The 19129-nt window shown below is 38.2% G+C and overlaps 3 protein-coding genes across 4 annotated transcripts in view; 1 reads left to right on the top strand and 2 right to left on the bottom strand.

The window, feature by feature from the left end:
- Positions 1-369: 369 nt before the first annotated feature.
- umps (uridine monophosphate synthetase) lies at positions 370-5670 on the bottom strand. Its single transcript, XM_079617492.1, has 6 exons — positions 5387-5670; positions 5055-5208; positions 3552-4223; positions 2330-2505; positions 1278-1392; positions 370-1095 (listed from the first exon to the last, which is right to left on the bottom strand). Exons 1-6 carry the CDS (start codon positions 5552-5554, stop codon positions 920-922), a joined length of 1461 nt encoding a protein of 486 aa, XP_079473618.1. The 5' UTR covers positions 5555-5670; the 3' UTR covers positions 370-919.
- Positions 5671-7767: 2097 nt separating this feature from the next.
- Positions 7768-10649, top strand: LOC307001251 (alpha-aspartyl dipeptidase). Of its 2 annotated transcripts, none has more exons than XM_079617493.1 (9): positions 7768-8052; positions 8167-8282; positions 8607-8695; positions 8805-8879; positions 9244-9323; positions 9401-9574; positions 9780-9839; positions 10344-10426; positions 10529-10649. In XM_079617493.1, the coding sequence occupies exons 2-9, from the start codon at positions 8188-8190 to the stop codon at positions 10593-10595; spliced, it is 723 nt and encodes a 240-aa protein (XP_079473619.1). In that variant the 5' UTR covers positions 7768-8052; positions 8167-8187; the 3' UTR covers positions 10596-10649. The 2 variants fall into 2 exon arrangements, with proteins under 2 accessions (XP_079473619.1, XP_079473620.1); XM_079617494.1 differs by having other exon boundaries at positions 7920-8052; positions 8185-8282.
- A 271-nt stretch (positions 10650-10920) lies between these two features.
- itgav (integrin, alpha V) overlaps positions 10921-19129 on the bottom strand; it is a 35508-nt gene continuing 27299 nt past the window's right edge. The window contains exons 25-30 of the mRNA XM_079617491.1: positions 17436-17594; positions 17098-17223; positions 14684-14797; positions 14441-14548; positions 14242-14361; positions 10921-12519 (exon numbers count right to left, since the gene is read on the bottom strand). Of these exons, the coding sequence (XP_079473617.1) occupies positions 12421-12519; positions 14242-14361; positions 14441-14548; positions 14684-14797; positions 17098-17223; positions 17436-17594 (726 nt within the window). The 3' untranslated portion in view covers positions 10921-12420. The remainder of the gene's footprint in view (positions 12520-14241; positions 14362-14440; positions 14549-14683; positions 14798-17097; positions 17224-17435; positions 17595-19129) is intronic.

Genomic DNA, 19129 nt, shown 5'->3' with positions numbered 1-19129 from the left:
GCCATATATTTTCAATGATACGGGCGACTTGTCATCCAATTATATTATTGTCCAATCATTTTTCTTATTTCGGCTATCAAAACACTTGACTGGCATAAAACAGCTGGTGTGCGTCTGCCCCCTACTGGATTTGACGACATGCCAAGATTAGAGATCTTTTCAAAATGTGTCATTTTTAGCTTTGGTAACAATGGTGGAAAATTGTCACACATCGGAATGATTTTTCTTTTAGTAAAATTTTTAGGTACATTGCCATTGCAATTTGAGGTCAGTAATTAATTGTATTAATACTAAATAAAATACTTACATTAATATACTTACATTTTCTTTTTATACTTAAAATTAATTAATAATTTATTCAGCTAGGATGCAGTGAGAGTAAAAACATTTGTAATATTACAATTACAAAATATTTCTATCTCAAATAAATGCTTTCCATTCATCCAAGAATCCAGAAAAAAACAAAATCACTTCCTTTTTTTTTTTTTTTTTTTTTTTACAAAACTATTCAGCAGCACAACCAATTTCAAAATGGATAAGAAATGTTCCCTAAACAATACATCTGCATTTTAGAATAATTTCAGAAATATCATGTGCCACTGAAGACTGGAGTAATGATGCTGAAAATTCAGCTTTGGATCACAGGAATAAATTACATTCAAAAGCTACCAAAAATTCAAAGCTCCCCTGCTCAATGTTGAATTAAAATATTACAATTATAAAAAAATGAGATTTGGCATGGCAAACAAAACGTTTATTACTAAGTATTTAAACAACATTTTATTACCAATTGAACAAAAACAAGGAGGGAGTAATCTGAATCAGGTTAGTATTAAAGTGGATGGAATGATTGAGCTATAAAGACCAGACATGATTTAACAGGCCCCACATTTGTCTTCCTCTTTCCTGAGGGGTTTCATTAGCTGGCCTGTGAGAGTCTTTTCAGATACGCCTCCCAGCCTGCCGTCCTGTATTCTTCTGCAGCTCGGAGCCGATCTGGGCTGGCAAGAATACCTCGTCCCACAATGATGATATCAGAGCCTTTAGTGCAGATCACATCTTCTGGACTTGAATACTGCTGTCCAAGTCCATCCCCTGGAGGATCAAAGATAACTACATTAAAAACAGGTATCTGATTGCCAACAACAGGCAAATATAAACAGAATACTAGACAATATTTCTGAGCTTCTGTAAAAAAAACACCTTCCTCTAACCAAACACTTGGAGATACAGGAAAGCTAATGCCAAAACAATGTGTATTCAGTAGTAGAATGTACCTCCTTTCTGCATTTGCACTCCTGGAGTCATGTGAACCAAACCAGGCTTGTCACTGATCTTCGATCCACTTATAAATCCAAACACAAAATCAGAATGGTCTTCAGCCATCTTGACCTAAAAGAGACAGAAGTCACCATGAAATAAAAATTGACGACTATTATTTAAAAAAATACATGTTCCCTCGTAATCCTTTAAAGCTACACTGTCATTTTTTTAAGTTGATTCTTAGCAAAAACCACTTTGTTCTTTCCAAATTATATGTGCTCATTAATGTATAATTACTTCTATCAACTAATCAAGTATTCTTGTAAGTGTAGAATCTGCCATTTATAATACATACGGGTACTATAATACATACTGCTCGAACGGCGGAAGCCATATTGCGCCTCCATCTTGAAAATACATTAGCCAAAGAGGGACATAACTGGAAATTCAAGCTTCACTTTTTGCGTTTTTACACTTAGTGGCACCGTGACGAATGAGAGGGGGAGATTACTCGCGACTGCCAGCAGATTTGAAATAATACGGCCACCGTAGGAGTTAAAACGCCCTTGGAATGGGAGGGGCAACTATATTCAGTTGGTAGTCGTATACAATTTCACTGCTAGATGGGAGTAAATCCTACACAGTGTAGCGTAACTTCCCTCCCTCTTGCAGCAACATCTCTTCTCTGTGTTTACTGGCGAGAGGGCAGAACAAAGTGTCACTCACATGACATTGCAACAATAGCAAACCACAATGATTCAATCAATTCCCAATGGACAAAATCAAGTCCCGCCCTACATTATTTTCTTGTTCGAGAAGCCATTTCGATATACGTCACAATAGGGAAGAAAAGAACATACATTTCATGTCGACTTTAACGGACTAAGCTAGGACAAAACTAAATAAAAAGGACACCACCTTGATCCTACAATACTGAAACATTTAAAGGAGAAACAAATTTAAGCTATTGTAGCAATTAATGAATATTATTGATACGATATAATAAACACGGGTTACTGGAAGGAAGCGTTCGCATCTAGTTCTTCACAGAGAGTAGAAGACGTACCACTGCTCGAGTGTAATCCCCTGTTGCAAGGGAACCCTGGGAACTCATCTGAGCAATGAGCAAACAGCCGTGACCCAGAGGCTTGCCGACGGCACCGAGACCCTGCAGCACACCCGGACCCGGCAATGCGTGGGCATTAATGATGTGCGCCCAGGAGGAGATCCGATAGAGACCACCTTTAAAAACAACAACAACATTTTATGTGAACAACATTTGTGCAGAAATTTAAATAATATTTATAGAAATTGTTCACTCAAAAATGACATTTCTGTCATTTACTCACCCTGATGTCATTCTAGATCTGTATGACTATTTTTCCTGCAGAACACACTAAAATGAATCTGAACATATGGCTAAAAATAAAGGTCTACTTTTAATTTTTTATTATTATTTTTAAAACGTCCCTGCATGGTGAACTTCTGCATGACGATTGTTCCACAGAAGAAAGTCATACAGGTTTGGAATGACATGAAGGAGAGCAAATGATGACAGAGCTTTGATTTTTGGGTGAATTATCCCTTTAAGAATACAGAAATATACAAACAAGCACAGTGTAGAGCAAAAAAAAAAAAAAAAAAAAAAAAGACAAGATATTTATTATTTTAATTCACCCCCTCAACAACTTAATCACAGTTCCCACAGTCTTGGGACACCTCAGATATGAGCCTAATTTAAATGAAGGGAACAGAATGTCAATGTTCTCTAAATGTAAATGTCTACGGAGAAACACAATGAGTTGCATTAGAAAGACTTCAAAGTTTGGAAATATCCAACAGATATCCATTACTTTAATTCATTGAATCTGCTCCCAACCACTAGAATATGAAAATAACTTTTACTGTAACTTCTGAAATTCAAAAAAAAGTGACGTTCTTCCTCAGTAATTATCTCATCCAGTTTGTTTTCCAGTGCAAATGTCTAAAGATTCTCAAATCAATATGCATTTACTGGAGATACAAAATGACAAAATATGAAGTCTTGTTTTCTGTGAAACTGACCAAAATGAAGTGACTTCATGATTAAAACAAGATGACTTTCTGCTCTGATTTAAGACCTTTTTGTGGCCTTTTACAGACCCCCATAAACCTTGTTTCTTAAACCTTGTCCAGTAAATCACAAACACTTTGGTCTATGAATATCTAGTGCAGACTATACAAGCTAAATTAAAGACTAGTCAATTCCAAGAGCTCCACATCCACCACCATGTGAAACAAACACCTACCATCATACTGATGCTTGACTGTGTTCCCAATGTCTGCAAACTTGCGATCCTCAAAAACCAGGAAGTCGTGCTTTACAGCCAACTCTTTCAGATTGCTGGCGACGTCTGCGGTGAAGTCCTGCAGGATGTCCACGTGAGTCTTCAACACGCAAATCAGTGGCCCCAACGTCACAGCGATCTCCAGCAGCTCCTCAGAACGAGTCACATCCGCAGACACGCACAGATTGCTCTTCTTGTCCTCCATGATCTTCAGCAGGCGGGCGGCGAGAGGGTGAGTGTCTGGCAACCCGGCGCGAGCCCCGTAGCCGAGATCATCACAGCCCTTTTTAGGAGCCGAGCAGCCACTCTTCTTTGCTGACATGTAAGTGTTATTTTCTTGAACAAATCTCTCGACGTTCTGAAAAGTGGCCGTGTCTATTCGGCCAGATTTAAGTAACACATCCAGAAGTCTGGAGATAGAAATGACTGAATGTAGAGTGATGCCACGGTCAGCTAGCCTGGCACTGCCTCCCTGCTCTCGGTCCATTAACACCACTGCATCTGTGATCTTCAGGCCTTCCTTCTCTAGTACCTCAGCGGTTTCTAGAACACTGCTGCCACTGGTCACTACGTCCTCTACTATTAGGCATCTGTCACCAGGGTGGATGGTTCCTTCGATGATGCGCTTCGTTCCTGGGGAATTTCAAAATACAAATCAATTCAGATTAGTGTTATTTTAGTAGCATTAAAATAATTAAAGCACTATTCAAGAGAGCTTTATTGTCAGAACGGTATTATACAAGTATACACAGAGGGGGTGAAATGCCATTTCATGGTGCAACATTCAAATCGACAACAAACATAGAGAGACAGAGCAAAAGTCAAGATAACAAGTACCATAACATACAGAAGCAAAAAGGACCGTGTGGAAGTGTGTTGACTGCAGTGCGTGTAAAATGTGCCATAGGACGTACATATTTTGTCTTCATGTAAACTCTGAACATCATACATTAAATAATGAGCAGTAACAGTTTAATGTGTCAATGCATATCCAAAATATATTACTATATTATTTATTTATTTAGTTTGTTTTGTCATTCGTATTAGTTTATTTCAGTTATTTATTTTAGTACCTCAATTTAAACTTAATGAAAATGAGAAATGCTGCCTTTGCAACAAGCTGAATTTTTTTTATATTTCATATTTTTATGATTTTAGTCAACTATAATAATACAGATGCACACTGCAAATCGCACCATGAAATATATAAATAAACTATGTGTAGGCCGACATCTAAATGATTAATATAGCAACTCAAGAACTATTTGGAAACTTAAGGCACAAATAATTCACATGACATTCCACGTTGTCAACCAGAAAATCAATTTAGCATTCATTTCACATTTGGCACATATTTATTTTAAAGTGTCAATTTTAAAGTGTGCCAAATATTTTCGGTTTAGGGTAATGTAAACACAGTAAAAGGATTACAGATGGAGTGGAGTTAAATTTGCACTATTATACCATAGTCCTTCGCCTCCTTTCGTCGAATAAGCATGGGGTATTGCTTGGTAGAGCAGATGATTGTGGCCAGAGGAAGAGCTGTGTAAGGGACACCACACACACTGTCAAACTGAACCCCTGCATCCTCGGCACGCTTGTGAAGAAGGCTTGCCACCTGATCACAAACAAAATATCATTTTATGATCAACGAATGACATCCAATTAAACAAGGATCTGAAGGACTTGTTTTCGAAAACAAATTTTGGGTAGGAAAATGCTCAGGATGTGATGTACGATTACACACTTTTGGAATAACAGTATATTATCATTACTCAAAGTGAGCACGTGTTTACCTGGTTCATCAACGCTGGATGAGACACTATTACTCTAAGATCAAAATAGATCGGCGAAGTGAGTCCACTTTTAAGCTTAAAAGTTCCGAACTTGACTGCTTGGATGTCGTGTAGTTTCAGGATTAAACTATTTATACTTGAGTCATCCATTGCAGTTTGATCAGTCATGTTCCGCTAAACAGTGTAAAGTAAAGTGCGGGTAGGGATTCTTTCGCGCGAGACTCATGCCGCTTCAGTGACGCAACCACACACACGTGATACACCAATTTGCGCATGTCTGAGATTACTCGTCGACAAAATAAAAGCATTTAAAGATGTTTGTTTACAGTTTTTTTCGATTGCTAAACGACAGTGAGCACAACTGGAGCTACATGTGCAAAACTCTAACTACAGTCTGCACTACCAACAGTCACCTAAGCTAAACAGTTCACATCACCTGCAAAACTCACTCCAAGCAACACAACTCTTAACACATGGCTCAAAACAGGCTCAGTGCAGCCAAACACTATGCACAACCCTCACTGAGATAACACACACTGTCACTCAGAACACACTGAGAATAAAAACACAAGCATCAAACACCAATACAGAAAATACAAAGTTTTCATCTTTACAGTTTGAACAATTTCAGTGACTTCATACAAAGTAATATTTTCTTCAAAGAAAAGAGTGACATTCTTTCACATGATTTATTTACAGTAAATTTTTAGAACATAACAATTCTTTAAGGTAAATGAAAATTAGCAGTTTGCTTCACAATAGTCTGTAGTAATTTACAGAATTACAGTGTAATGAGGAAAAAAAGGTAGAAACTAAAAGTACATACTGTAATTCAAACAAATAATTGAGGGGCTAATCCTGCTTATCTCTAGCATCAGGCCACAGGTTTTCATCAACATCACATCAAATGTTCTCTCTTGCCATGCACCTGGGGAAGAACCTTCTGGAGTGCCTTATCCATCCCTGGTAGTCCTCTGGACTCGTGTCCTCACATCCGGCACGCATGGCTTCCAAAAGAGACATTTGGTCATGTGGGTGGTGGTGACCAAACACTTTACACCTCCAGGCAGAGAAAAACTCCTCTATTGGGTTGAGGAAGGGTGAATATGCAGGCAGGTACAAAACCATAAATCTGCGACAATAGCATTTTCCTGCGCATCTGAAAATATGTTTTCTCTTCCTCCTGTTGGGGCCAGCCTTTGGGTTATGTTGTATATTACAGTATATACAGTAATACAGTAAAAATATATTTTACAGTCAAACTTACTGTAATATATATCTGTGTAAATATTCTATAATTGCAAAACAAAATAAATTCCTGTAATGTTCTCATTTACTGTAAGGATGTAAATCTCACCTGTTTCAGCTGAAGTTGCCACCAGCAGTGTTTGAAAGGCACAAGGCTGAAATCTATTCTGTTTTGAATGTGTGGTTCACAGTTTTGACACCAGTGTGTTAGCATTTGAACAAAGTGCTGTAAATCCACAGTGTTGTGCAGGTTGTGGTTAAAGTCATGGGATAAGTGTGTAGAGTTTTGAAAACTGTGTTCAAGCAATGAAAAACGAACTAGAGTTTGGTCCACATGAACTGCTGCTGTGCAGACTGTAGTTAGAGTTTTGCACATGTAGCTCCAGTTGTGCTCACTGTCGTTTAGCAATCGAAAAAAACTGTAACTTTTAATACATTAAAAATAGTTTATTTATTTAGACTATTGCTAATGCTTACTGCTCGAGTTTTACACATAATCCCATACGCACAATAGCTCAAATAAATTTACACACGTTTTGGACCATTTGACAAAATTGCAGCTTAACCAAGCTTTTTTACAAAAACATTTTTACAACCGTAAATTATGTAAATCTATTTTGTTCACAAAGTACAATTTGATAAAACTTCCTTAAATGCTAAGAATGTTTGTTATGGTGGAAATGACACAAGTATGGGACTGTGTGTGTGTGTGTGTGTGTGTGTGTGTGTGTGTGTGTGTGTGTGTGTGTGCGCGCGCGTGTGTGTGTGTGTGTGTGTGTGTGTGTTTATTATTTTTAAGATATAACACACTTTCACGGTTTCACACAATAATTACTTAAAGGGTTTATCTGTTATTTACTTTAATTTATTCAGACCAATCGTATTTTAGAAGTAACATAAATCAATTATTATAATAATAAATGATTACGTTTTCATCTGTAAAAATCAATAACGCGTTGTCTTAATGAATATGCCATAATTTTAGCAAGATGATTAATATATTAAATAAACAAACAAACAAACAAACAAACAAACAAACAAACAAACAAACAAACAAACAAATAAATAAATAAATAAATAAATAAATAAATAAATATTTATTCTAATATAAACATCGCGCGCTCTAGTTGTCCGAGGCCAGCTTTAGGGCTTTTATTTTGAAAACAATCCCTGGAAGTAACTACAAAAAAAATAAATACAAATAAAGAGGCGAAACACAAAAACATAGGTTTAATGTGTTTTAAAGGTTTCGTAAATGTGCAGTACAATTTCTTTAGTTTCTGATCTGCCTCTGCTGTTTCATGAAAGTCATGTTTTGCTTTAATATCACATGATTCCAGTGACGTTTCTTATCATGGCTTGTTCCTTTGAATGTGTATCTTCTGTGGAATAAGCAGAGTGATACTATCTGTCCAAAGGTAATGTATTGAAGATTAGGAACACAATGATCTGATAATATGTGGTGTAAGCAGAAAAAGGCGCTGGTCATGTGCTGAGCTGTCTGTCATCTGATCAACTTCTACATTCCTTAGGCAGCACAGTTGAGGAAGATCATGAAGAGAAGACTTCTGCTGGTATCTAACTCCACACTCCATGGGGGAGGATATCTTCAACACTGTGAGCAACAAATCCAAGACTTTTTTGGAAAGTAAGTTGCCTGCAGTTTAACCAGGCATGTCGGAATAAAAACTTCGGAATGCTACAGACTACAGTCCTAAGAATATTGTTGCAATACAGTCATAAAGACCTTTATATTAATATTCTTATATTGTTTCCTGGTTTTATATCTGTATGCAGGCTTGTTACTGGATAAATGCAAAGTACAAGTCCATTCTTTGATCATACTCACCAGTTGTGGCATTTTAAACGTGTTTGTATTGAGCAAAATATGACAGTTTGTGTTTTTGGAATCAAATGAATCTGACCTACATTGAACCCATTTATGAAAATGAATAACTTATTTGTTCAACAGAGGAGTAAAGAGGATCCTGTTTGTCCCGTATGCACTGCATGATCGAGATGCCTATGCCAAGACTGCCAGAGACAAGTTCAAGACATTGGGTTTGTGTCTTTATTGATTTGAACACATACGGTACATATTGATCTCACAAGACAGTTACTGCCACATTGCCGTTCATCTCGGCTGTACTATTCTTTTGTCTGTCTCCAGGCTATGAGGTGGACAGTGTCCATGAGACACCAGACCCTGTGGATGCTGTTAGGAAAGCTGAAGGAATATTCATTGGTATGAAGGATTTTTTTTTTATATATATACTTAATATATATATATATATATATATATATATATTTTTTTTTTAAATAAGATTTACTAGAATTTTAGTATTTTGGTTTGTAACCATATTTATATTTTAAAGGACTTCACATGAACAATGTCACAAATTTGCTTACATTTAATCAGTGACCCAGAAATCAACATTTGTTTGTATACATTTGTAAAAATCCTAAAGCTTTAAATTTGCAGATTTTCAAAGCGGTCTCTACTATACATTGTTTGTACTCATCTCTGTGAATGCTTCGCCATTATTTACTTCTAATGTATTCAGAAAGACAGGCTCTCAATCTGATGTCTGTTTTTGTGTCTCCATTAGGTGGCGGCAACACGTTCCGCCTGCTGAAAGCTCTCTATGACAACAATGTGGTCACTGAGATTAGGAAGAGAGTTTTACAGGTGAATTAGTGTCTTGTTTAACCCAAATCTGAAATAAACTACAATTGCTTCTAACAGGTGTGGATTTGATCTCATAGGATGGAATACCTTACATGGGATCAAGTGCAGGCACCAACGTCTCCACCATCAGCATCAACACCACCAATGACATGCCCATCGTCTATCCACCCACCTTTGCTGCCATTGCTTTAGTGCCCTTCAACATTAACCCTCACTTTCTGGATCCTGATCCCAACAGCAGACACATGGGTGTACGTACTGGTGCTGTAGAGACTTGATTTATCTTAGCAATTATCTTTTTTTTCTCTTATAAAAATCCAAAAAATATGCATTGCTGTTTTGTGAGGAAATTGATGCCATGAGATAAAAGGTTAAATCTATCAAATATAATAAACCTAACTTTTAAGGTAAATATTTTAGGCTTCATGAGCATAGATTTGATTGTACATTTTACAGGAAACACGTGAACAGAGAATCATCCAGTACCATGAGGAGTCGGACACACCATGTGTGCTGGTATGTCAAGTTAACATGCATTACTCAATACCGTTTAAAAGTTTGGGATCAGTTCGATATATAAGGCTGCATTATAATTGTGGAAAAAAAAAAACCTTTTCTATGTCAATATATTTTAAAATGTAATTTATTCCTGTGATGCAAAGCTGAATTTTCAGCATTTATTACTCCGGTCTTCAGTGTCACATGATCCTTCAGAAATCCTTCTAATATGCTGATTTGCAAGAGATATTTATTATTTTCAATGTTCAAAACAGTTTTGCGGTTGATATTTTTGTGGAACCCGTAATACTTTTTTTTTTTTCAGGATTCTTCAATGAATAGTTCAAAACACCCTTTTTTAAAATAGAAATCTTTCACTTTTGATCAATTGAATAAAACAATAAAAATACGAAATTCATTCATTCATATATATATATCAAATCTTACCGTTGTTATTGTCATTAAAAACGTTATTAGTCTAGCATCAGTTGAGCACTAAGACACATATGCTGTTGATGGCAGGGTCTTCGGGAAGGCTCAATGCTTTTAGTGGAAGGAAACAAAGCCACCTTACTTGGAAACACAAATGCACGACTATTCCACAGGTAATGTAGAGACTCCTGCTCATGCAAATGGAACATATAACAGAAAAATAATAATAATGCCAAATAGGCACAGCAAGTGAAATGATTGTTTTTCTTTCTCAGAGGGAAGCAAACCACAGAGTATGAACCTGGAAGTGATCTCAGCTTCTTACTGACAGATGTACAATGAGATGCGACATCATGCACAATGCAAACATTTTACAATAAATACTGTTAAAACATGTTTCTTCATCTTTCAACTTATTTACAGCTGTTTATTTTGCTTTGAGTGCTTGAGGACAATATAAGCACTGTTGAAACATCTAAAGATGATTATTCTTGAATTTAAAGTCTGCTATTGGTTATTCATCAACCAGATAAGTGTTACCAGTTACAGAAATCCTGTTACGATAACATGAACTTTAGACACTATAAAATAGGTACTACATTCGAGTCAAGGACAAAGTATGGACACCTGGTAGATTCATAAATAAGGCAAAAACAAAAAACCCATCTACATCAGTATATGAGTTTATTTGAATTACAGAAGCATTAACAACATATTGCTGAACCAAATCAAGGGGGGAAAAGAAAAAGGAAAGTCAAAAATAAAGTCAAGAGTCAGTAATCTGTTTTTAAACATGGTGGATTCTTAAAAATACATATTTTTGTTGCTATGATGATTATGTCCTATTATTATTAAAAAAAATTTTTTTTACAAACTTTACAAAACAAAAGAGAATATATTCTGTATAATTTTAAAATGCATAATTTTGATTGAAGTACACAAATTTTTCATTTAGACATACTTATGGCAACCCAATATGGGTAAATTCATATGGGCAGCAGCATTACTATAATACAGCAACTTTAGAAATCCAGGGGTGTTTTCAGTTATGGGTTGTGTTTTTCAGACCTAAAACTATTAACCGCAATCACAAAATCAAAATAACATCAGTTAAATAACTGTTTTTAATATATAAATATTTTTCCCAAAACGCCAATATTGTTCCTAAGGATTCCAGCCTCGTTTCCCTCCCCCATACTATCAAACTGATTTTAATTTCTATTCAAAATTGATTCTGATCAATTAATATTACTTGGGATGCATCACACTAAATGCATTTTTTTTCTATTCTAATCAACATGTACCTTTAAAAAACAGATTAGAGTTTAATCTATAAAAATACTTCTGAATCTTAAAACTAAAGGTGAAATTAATACATTATAAAGGTGCTCTGTTCATAAGTGGTAGTTTTCAAAATACAAAAATGCTACCGGTTATTGCTCTATTGTGCAAAGACTTTGATTATTTTCTCTTTTTATAACACAAATTTCGACCACATGCTCTAAATGCAGAAACGTACCCCTGCTCTAAAATTATGCGTTTACAGTAGACAATCATAAGAATATTTTCTCAAAATAATACACCTTACACCCAAATAAGAAACCAGAGTCCAAAAATCCCAACAGCTGGGGAAAACAACCCCCACATAAGAACTAGAAGTCCAAAGTCCTGCAGAAACTGAGCACCACTAAATAAAGTAACATGAAAGTTTCTCCAACAGAAGCAGCAGAACCAGCAACCGAATGATGTACCAAACTACGTCATGTCTTTCCTCAAAATAAAACATTTAAAAATCATGATCACATTTTGTATTATTTAAAGTTCATCACCTTTATTATTGTTACTTGTAAACAATTTGAAATGTGTTACGATTTAAATGGTTGATCTCTATACCCAACTGAAAATCATATCTTGTTTTAAGACTCAGTGCAGTTAAAGAAGGAGGATAGGAGCACAGGGGGAAAGGATTGGCACGGGGCTTTAGTCTTATTACCAGAACATCATGGTTGAGTACCATTCAAATGACAACAGTCATCTCACTCCTCTGGGCTGTCTGGATGAACAGTGATGCTGCTGATAAAGACGAGAGAGTTGTGAAGGATGTGTTGCTGTGAATCAGGCACACTCCTGTGGATGTGGCACTGTGAGAGACCGGTGAGGGGAAGACTCAGGCTTCTGTGTTTCTGTCTCCGTTCTCCTGAGGCTGAAGCTGCTCTTTCTCTGTACTATCGTCCTGTGGCGGCCGCACGCGTTTAAAGAAGCCCAGCTGAGGGGGAGAGAAATCAAGTTGAGACATCTAAAGCAAACTATCTATCTATCTATCTATCATTTTTTTTAATAGGCTACTTGTTACTTGCAATTCTGTGACCTATACATTTTTTTATATAGATGGACAGTTTAATAAATATATAGCCTATTAACTTATTTGAGAAATAAGTTATTTGGCCCATAGCTTAACTTAGCCTACTTGCAATTCGCGTTGTGCGTCAGGTCAGGGGTTACTCTTCCACCGTAATTCGATGCGTACGGCCGTCTGCCGGAAGCTAGTTATTTTAGTCGATTAAGTTTTACATATGGACATTTTTCTTACACAATCGCATCGCTTCACTTCAGAAGGCCTTTATTAACCCCCCAAAGACGCGTGGAGCACTTTTATAATGCATGGATGCACTTTGATGGACTTCAAAACAGAAACGACCATTCACTGCCATTATAAAGTTTGGAAGAGGCAGGACATTTTTTAATAGAACTCCGATTGTATTCGTCTGAAAGAAGAAAGTCATATACACCTAGGATGTCTTGAGGGTGAGTAAATCATAGGTTAATTTTCATTTTTGGGTGAACTAACCTTTTAAACCTAATCCCAGACTAAAATGCATGTTTGGACTGTTTTAACCGAAAGCAACTTGCACTGACATATCTTAAAAAGAATATATCAGTGACATTGTTTTGTCTCAAGATGCACACCAGTAATGTTTTTTCTTCACATTTATAAAAGCTACTTAAATGTCCTAAATTGAACTTAAAGGGTTAGTTCACCCAAAAATGAAAATAATGTCATTAATGACTCACCCTCATGTCGTTCTAAGCCCGTAAGACCTCCGTTCATCTTCGGAACACAGTTTAAGATATTTTAGATTTAGTCCGAGAGCTTTCTGTCCCTCCATTGAAAATGTATATACGGTATACTGTCCATGCCCAGAAAGGTAATAAAAAACATCATCAAAGTAGTCCATGTGACATCAGTGGGTTAGTTAGAAGTTTTTGAAGCATCGAAAATACTTTTTGGTCCAAAAATAACACAAAATAAGACTTTATTCAGCATTGTATTCACTCCCGGGTCTGTTGTCAATCCTTCACAGTTACACTGATGGCGTAAGACGCTGATGACGTGTTATCTGGTGCGCCCGAGCTTAATTTATAGACTGAGGGAAACGTACGCTGTAAAAGTGTCTCATCCGCGACATTCACATTTACGCACCATTAAAAAAATGATATCCACGCAAACAATGTAGAATAGCTTGAATATAGCGTGCGTCTCCCTCAGACTGTAAACGAAGCTCGGGCGCACCAGATAACACGTCATCAGCGTCTTGCGTCAGCAGCGTCACTGTGGAGTCCTGAACGCAGATTCACAACAGACCCGGGAGAGAATACAATGCTGAATAAATGTCTTATTTTGTGTTATTTTTGGACCAAAAAGTATTTTCGATGCTTCAAAAACTTCTAACTAACCCACTGATGTCACATGGACTACTTTGATGATGTTTTTTATTACCTTTCTGGGCATGGACAGTATACCGTATATACATTTTCAATGGAGGGACAGAAAGCTCTCGGACTAAATCTAAAATATCTTAAACTGTGTTCCGAAGATGAACGGAGGTCTTACGGGCTTAGAACGACATGAGGGTGAGTCATTAATGACATTATTTTCATTTTTGGGTGAACTAACCCTTTAATCTAAGCCCTGTTAACTGAAGTTTACCTTATACATGACAAAGATGAGCAGAGCCAGCAGCAGCAGTCCAGCCAGGACAGCTAGAGCCACCACCCATCCTGGGACAGGCTGAGGGTTCTCTGAATTCCAGATCACCTTCAGAGACGCCTGCAGGACAGAGACACAGGGTCAGTGCAGTCAGTAACAAACACCATACATTCAGTGCACAAATGTGATAGGGACTTACCGATGTTGTGCTGGTTGGTAACTCAGAATGTATATTTTTATATGGCATCTCTATGACACTGAAGGAGGCTGAGGATCGAACATTGTATGATTTGTTTTGACTTTCAGCCTGAAAGGAAAGAAAACCACCACGTGTTTTAATATATTAGCATTTGTGCAGTGAAAACAGGATGTTCTAGATCTTAAAGACTTTGCAGTGGGGGAAGGAATAGGATTTCTTTTTAGTCAAGTGACACATTTTTACCTTGAGAAACGTGCTCACGGTGAGTCTGGAGTAAATAAATAGAATAGCAGTCTGGCCTTTCTCCAGACGGCCAACCCAACACTTAATCTCCTGACACTCTGCATTCACACAATCCTGTTGGGTACACACAATTGGACTTGAATGACAGGAAAATTATGAGACGGATAGTTCAATGGCACATCTGACAGTGCCCAGTGGTACACGTGTATAGTGCAGGCATGAAAACAGGTCAGGGGTAAAAAAGGTGAGAAGGATGCGGCATATACATATATACCCCCCCCCCCCCCCCATCCCAAAAAAAAACAAAAAACAAACAACAACAACAAAAAAACACCTTGTAATCTGCATTGGCATTGTAGTAGGCTACCAGTGTTTCTCACAGGATTTTTGGATCACTGTGATGAGTGGTCCTCTGCCACTCTAGGGGGGTTCGGGGGCATGCTCCCCCGTAAGAAAATTTTGTGCTTTTTAATGTGAAATTCATCAATCTGGTGCAAATTAAACAAAGAAAATTTCAAAACTCTTTTAGTTACAGTGTCTGTCTACATTACTACTACAATAATAGTTATAATATTAATCCCATGATAGTAATAGCCATATAGCCTATTGTAAAACAAATGCACTGAAAAATAAAGGAAACTTTCATAATTAGTTTTGTACTAATTTCTATACTTGAAAGAGTATATTTCTATACTTCACATTAAAGATGTGATTGGGCTAGCCCAGTGTCAATCAAGAAAAGAACCAATGGGCCGCTGATCTACGTATTTCATCGGGTCTCAGAGAAAAAAAACTATTTACTACTACTATTTATCCCAAAAATGCCCCAAACCAGTCGTCTGTATGATAATCTGAAACAAGCACTGGTGAGCCGTTGTCCTGCTTCACTTCACAGATGCTGAGTGAAAGGAGAATTATAGAATGAAAGGATATTCATTTATATGAGACTTTATTAATCAGGAGAACAGCTTGTTCAGCGCGTCATACGTCGTCCTTTCAGTTTCGGTTTTCAATCGATCAAGTTTTTTCACGTTCTCTCGATAAACCACCCCTTTCAATCCGATCGAAATAATTTGTAATAGAGCTGACACTTTGAGTTTTTAACGGGTTATGTTAAAGCCCTACTTGTTATGTTTTTATAAAATATCTATAGTGAATGCATTATCATATCACCGTATTATTTACCGCCATGCAACTGCGAGCCACAAATTAAAGCTTGGCGAGCCGCATGAGGCTCGCGAGCCGCGCAATGAATACTTGTTCCTGCTCGCTCAGCGCTCACGGCGCCCGCGCCCACTCGCGATATTATCTCGCCCACTTCTTCTATGTCAAAATAAAAAATAATGACATTGGCAACATCGCTGTCTGTATCTGACAGGACAGTTAACATTGTAAGCTAACTTACCTCAGGCTTGCTTTCCGACGTGCGGTTCTTTGTTCGGCAGTGTGTCCAGTTCTCAGACTCGCGGTGTAAAAGACTTTGAAAAAATTTCTGCCCTAACGTTACTCTGACTCGTATTGGCTGTCATGTTTCGGCATTCGGAATGATGATTGTTTTTTAAAGCTTATAGTTTTGTAAAGTTTATGGTAACTTTATAGGGGATAAATGCTGGCCTCGACCTCGAACACACCCCCCCTCCTCTCTAAAATATTTTCTCATCGGATCTGCACAAATCACGTAGGTGACCCTTTTAGGTTTTAAAACGGCGAATTTCGCCGAAAGGTGAGGAGTTTTCATGCCTGATAGTGGGGTGAAATGGTTCCTATAAACAAAATTGGTTTGATGGTATAACAACCATGATAATAGTTGAACAATCATTTATAATACATAATTCCATTTAAATAAACACCAACATTCAAAAGTTTGGGGTCGGTAAGATTTTTTAAATGTTTTTGAAGAAAAAAAAAAAAACCTGATTTAAAAAAAAATACAGTAAAATCGTAATATTGTGAAATATTATTACAATTCAAAATCTCTTTATTTTATTTGAATACATTTTAAAATGTAATTCAATCCTGTGATGGCAAGATAATTAAATTTCATCAACATTACTCCAGTCTTCCGAGTCACATGATCCTTCAGAAATCATTATGTATGATGATTTGCTGATCAAGAAACATTTCTTATTAATCATCAATGTTGAAAACAGTTGTGCTGCTGCTTAATATTTGTGTGGATATTGTGATAATCCTTTAAGGATACTTAACTTTGATGAATAGAAAGAACAGTATTTATTTGAAATAGAAATTCTTTGTAACATTATAAAAGTCTTTACTGTCATTTAAATGCATCCTTGCTGAGAAAAAAAATGACTGACCGCATACTTTTGAACAATAGTATGATATAGTAATGCAGTGTACAACTGCTGTAAACACATCACAGACAGTGGAAACTGTTAACGGTGTGACAATACCAGAATCTCCAGGTTTTCTTCCTCTTGTTTGTCCTCCAGGTCTCTGCGGTGGACGTTGTGTCTGTTCCCCCCCTCTGCTCTGTCTCCACTGGCAGAGGTCTCATTTTTGTCAGTTAATCTGGGATTCTAGGTAAAAGCAAAAGCATAATTTTATCCCTGGAACATTATACAAGATCCTAAGTACAATCCAATTGTGAACAAGCAAAGTTTTGTCTCTGCACACAGTATTTTATTTTTTGGGTAAACTATCCCTTTTAAATTTTAGATCCTGTTAATTAACCACAGTATTACATATATAAAAAAATGACTTTTTCATGAATCGATTGTGGGATACATACAGTAACATTAAGAGGGTTGAGTTCCCTGTTTGAGCTGCAATTCATGTTTCCGTCCACTTCAAACTTGGTGATGTAGAGCAGAGAGCCGTTGTTGAATCTGTAGGGCCACCGCACATCCAAAATGGCCTTACTGAATGTACTGGGTCCTCTGTTCCTCAGCTGGGACGATCAGTGATTACAGAAGAAAGGAACAAAATCGTAAACGTCTCAGGTTACAACTGTAACCTTTGTTCCCTGAGAACAGGGAACGAGACAATACGTCATCGACGCTTTGGGGAACGCCTCAGGCGTGACAGGTGTCTGAAATCACAATCAAATCACGGCAATCACATTGACCGGCGACAGCCCGTGAATCATTACGTGAATGATTAACGTGCGACCTGGAAGTATATAAGGGCGCCTTGCAAACATGACAAATCATCCTTCGTCTGAAGGGACTGTTTGGTAGGCAGGCCCCGAGGCATGGCAGGGAGACGTATTGTCTCGTTCCCTGTTCTCAGGGAACAAAGGTTACAGTTGTAACCTGAGACGTTCCCTTTCGAAGGGAACTCGACAATACGTCATCGACGCTTTGGGGAACGAAATACCCACTCCGCCATGCTGAGGGGAGTGCATGCCAGGAGGCAGTGACAACTGTCAGAACCAGCAAATTCAAATGAAATGCAAGAACCACTCACCCTCAGGTCACACTGGGCTGTCAGTGACAGCATTCCCTACGGTCATAGCCCAAGCTATAAGCCTAACAGGAGGAACTCCAAATATGTAATCCGAAGGCCTACCTGGGCCTGCTCAAAGGCCTAGGACCACAACTTCAAATTAGAAGGGGTCCCTTCTAGGGAATGTGGCTAGGGAACCCGAGGGAACCCCAGCCAGTCACTATTCGGGGGAATATACCACCCGAAATGCCACCAGGACGGCCTGACCTGGTGTCACTACGTCGGACACTTCAGTCTGGCCAAATTCCTGTCTGTCCGGAGACAGAGCCTCTGGACATTTGCCTTAGGTAAAGCATCCAACCCGAGGGACTGCGAAGCTGGCAGTGAACCTCAGGCCGGATCTCAGAGACGGGATATCCCGGAGAGTATGACTCAGCATAGTGCTTTAAACCCTTGCTAGAGAGGGGAGTTTCTCTACTCGATCCACGGATCTACCCAGTGTTTGTGTTTGAAACACTGAGGAGGCCTGTGAAGGCCTAGGGGCTGATCTAACTGGGAGACCTCACGAGAGGCCTACGACCGTCTGACCAGACTCAGGAGTCCAAACACTCATAGAGACCCTCAGTGAGGGGAGCAATGGACTGACTGGTAGGAAACCAGGCTGTAGGCAGAGAAGTTCCGGGAGGGAACCAGTAGCAGAGGACGAACACTTTAGTTGAGCCAGGGCACGAGCTCGCTTTAGCAACGGCCTAATAAGGCCAGCTGAACTGATAGCAGGCGGCCACTAGCTTCCAGAACCCAGCATCGTTGGGGAACCACTCACAGGGAGGCCTGGCGAGGCCTACTACCTGATAACCACAGTATGTGGGAGCTCATATTCAGGAAGGCCTGGTGAGGCCTGTAACCTGATAACCCCAGCATGTGGGAGCTCATGACCAGGAAGGCCTGGTGAGGCCTGTAACCTGATAACCACAGTATGTGGGAGCTCATAACCAGGAAGGCCTGGTGAGGCCTGTAACCTGATAACCCCAGTATGTG

This window comes from Phoxinus phoxinus (assembly GCF_949152265.1).
Source record: "Phoxinus phoxinus genome assembly, chromosome: 7".
NCBI classification, from domain to species: domain Eukaryota; kingdom Metazoa; phylum Chordata; class Actinopteri; order Cypriniformes; family Leuciscidae; genus Phoxinus; species Phoxinus phoxinus.
This window is presented reverse-complemented; position numbering and strand designations above follow the sequence as displayed.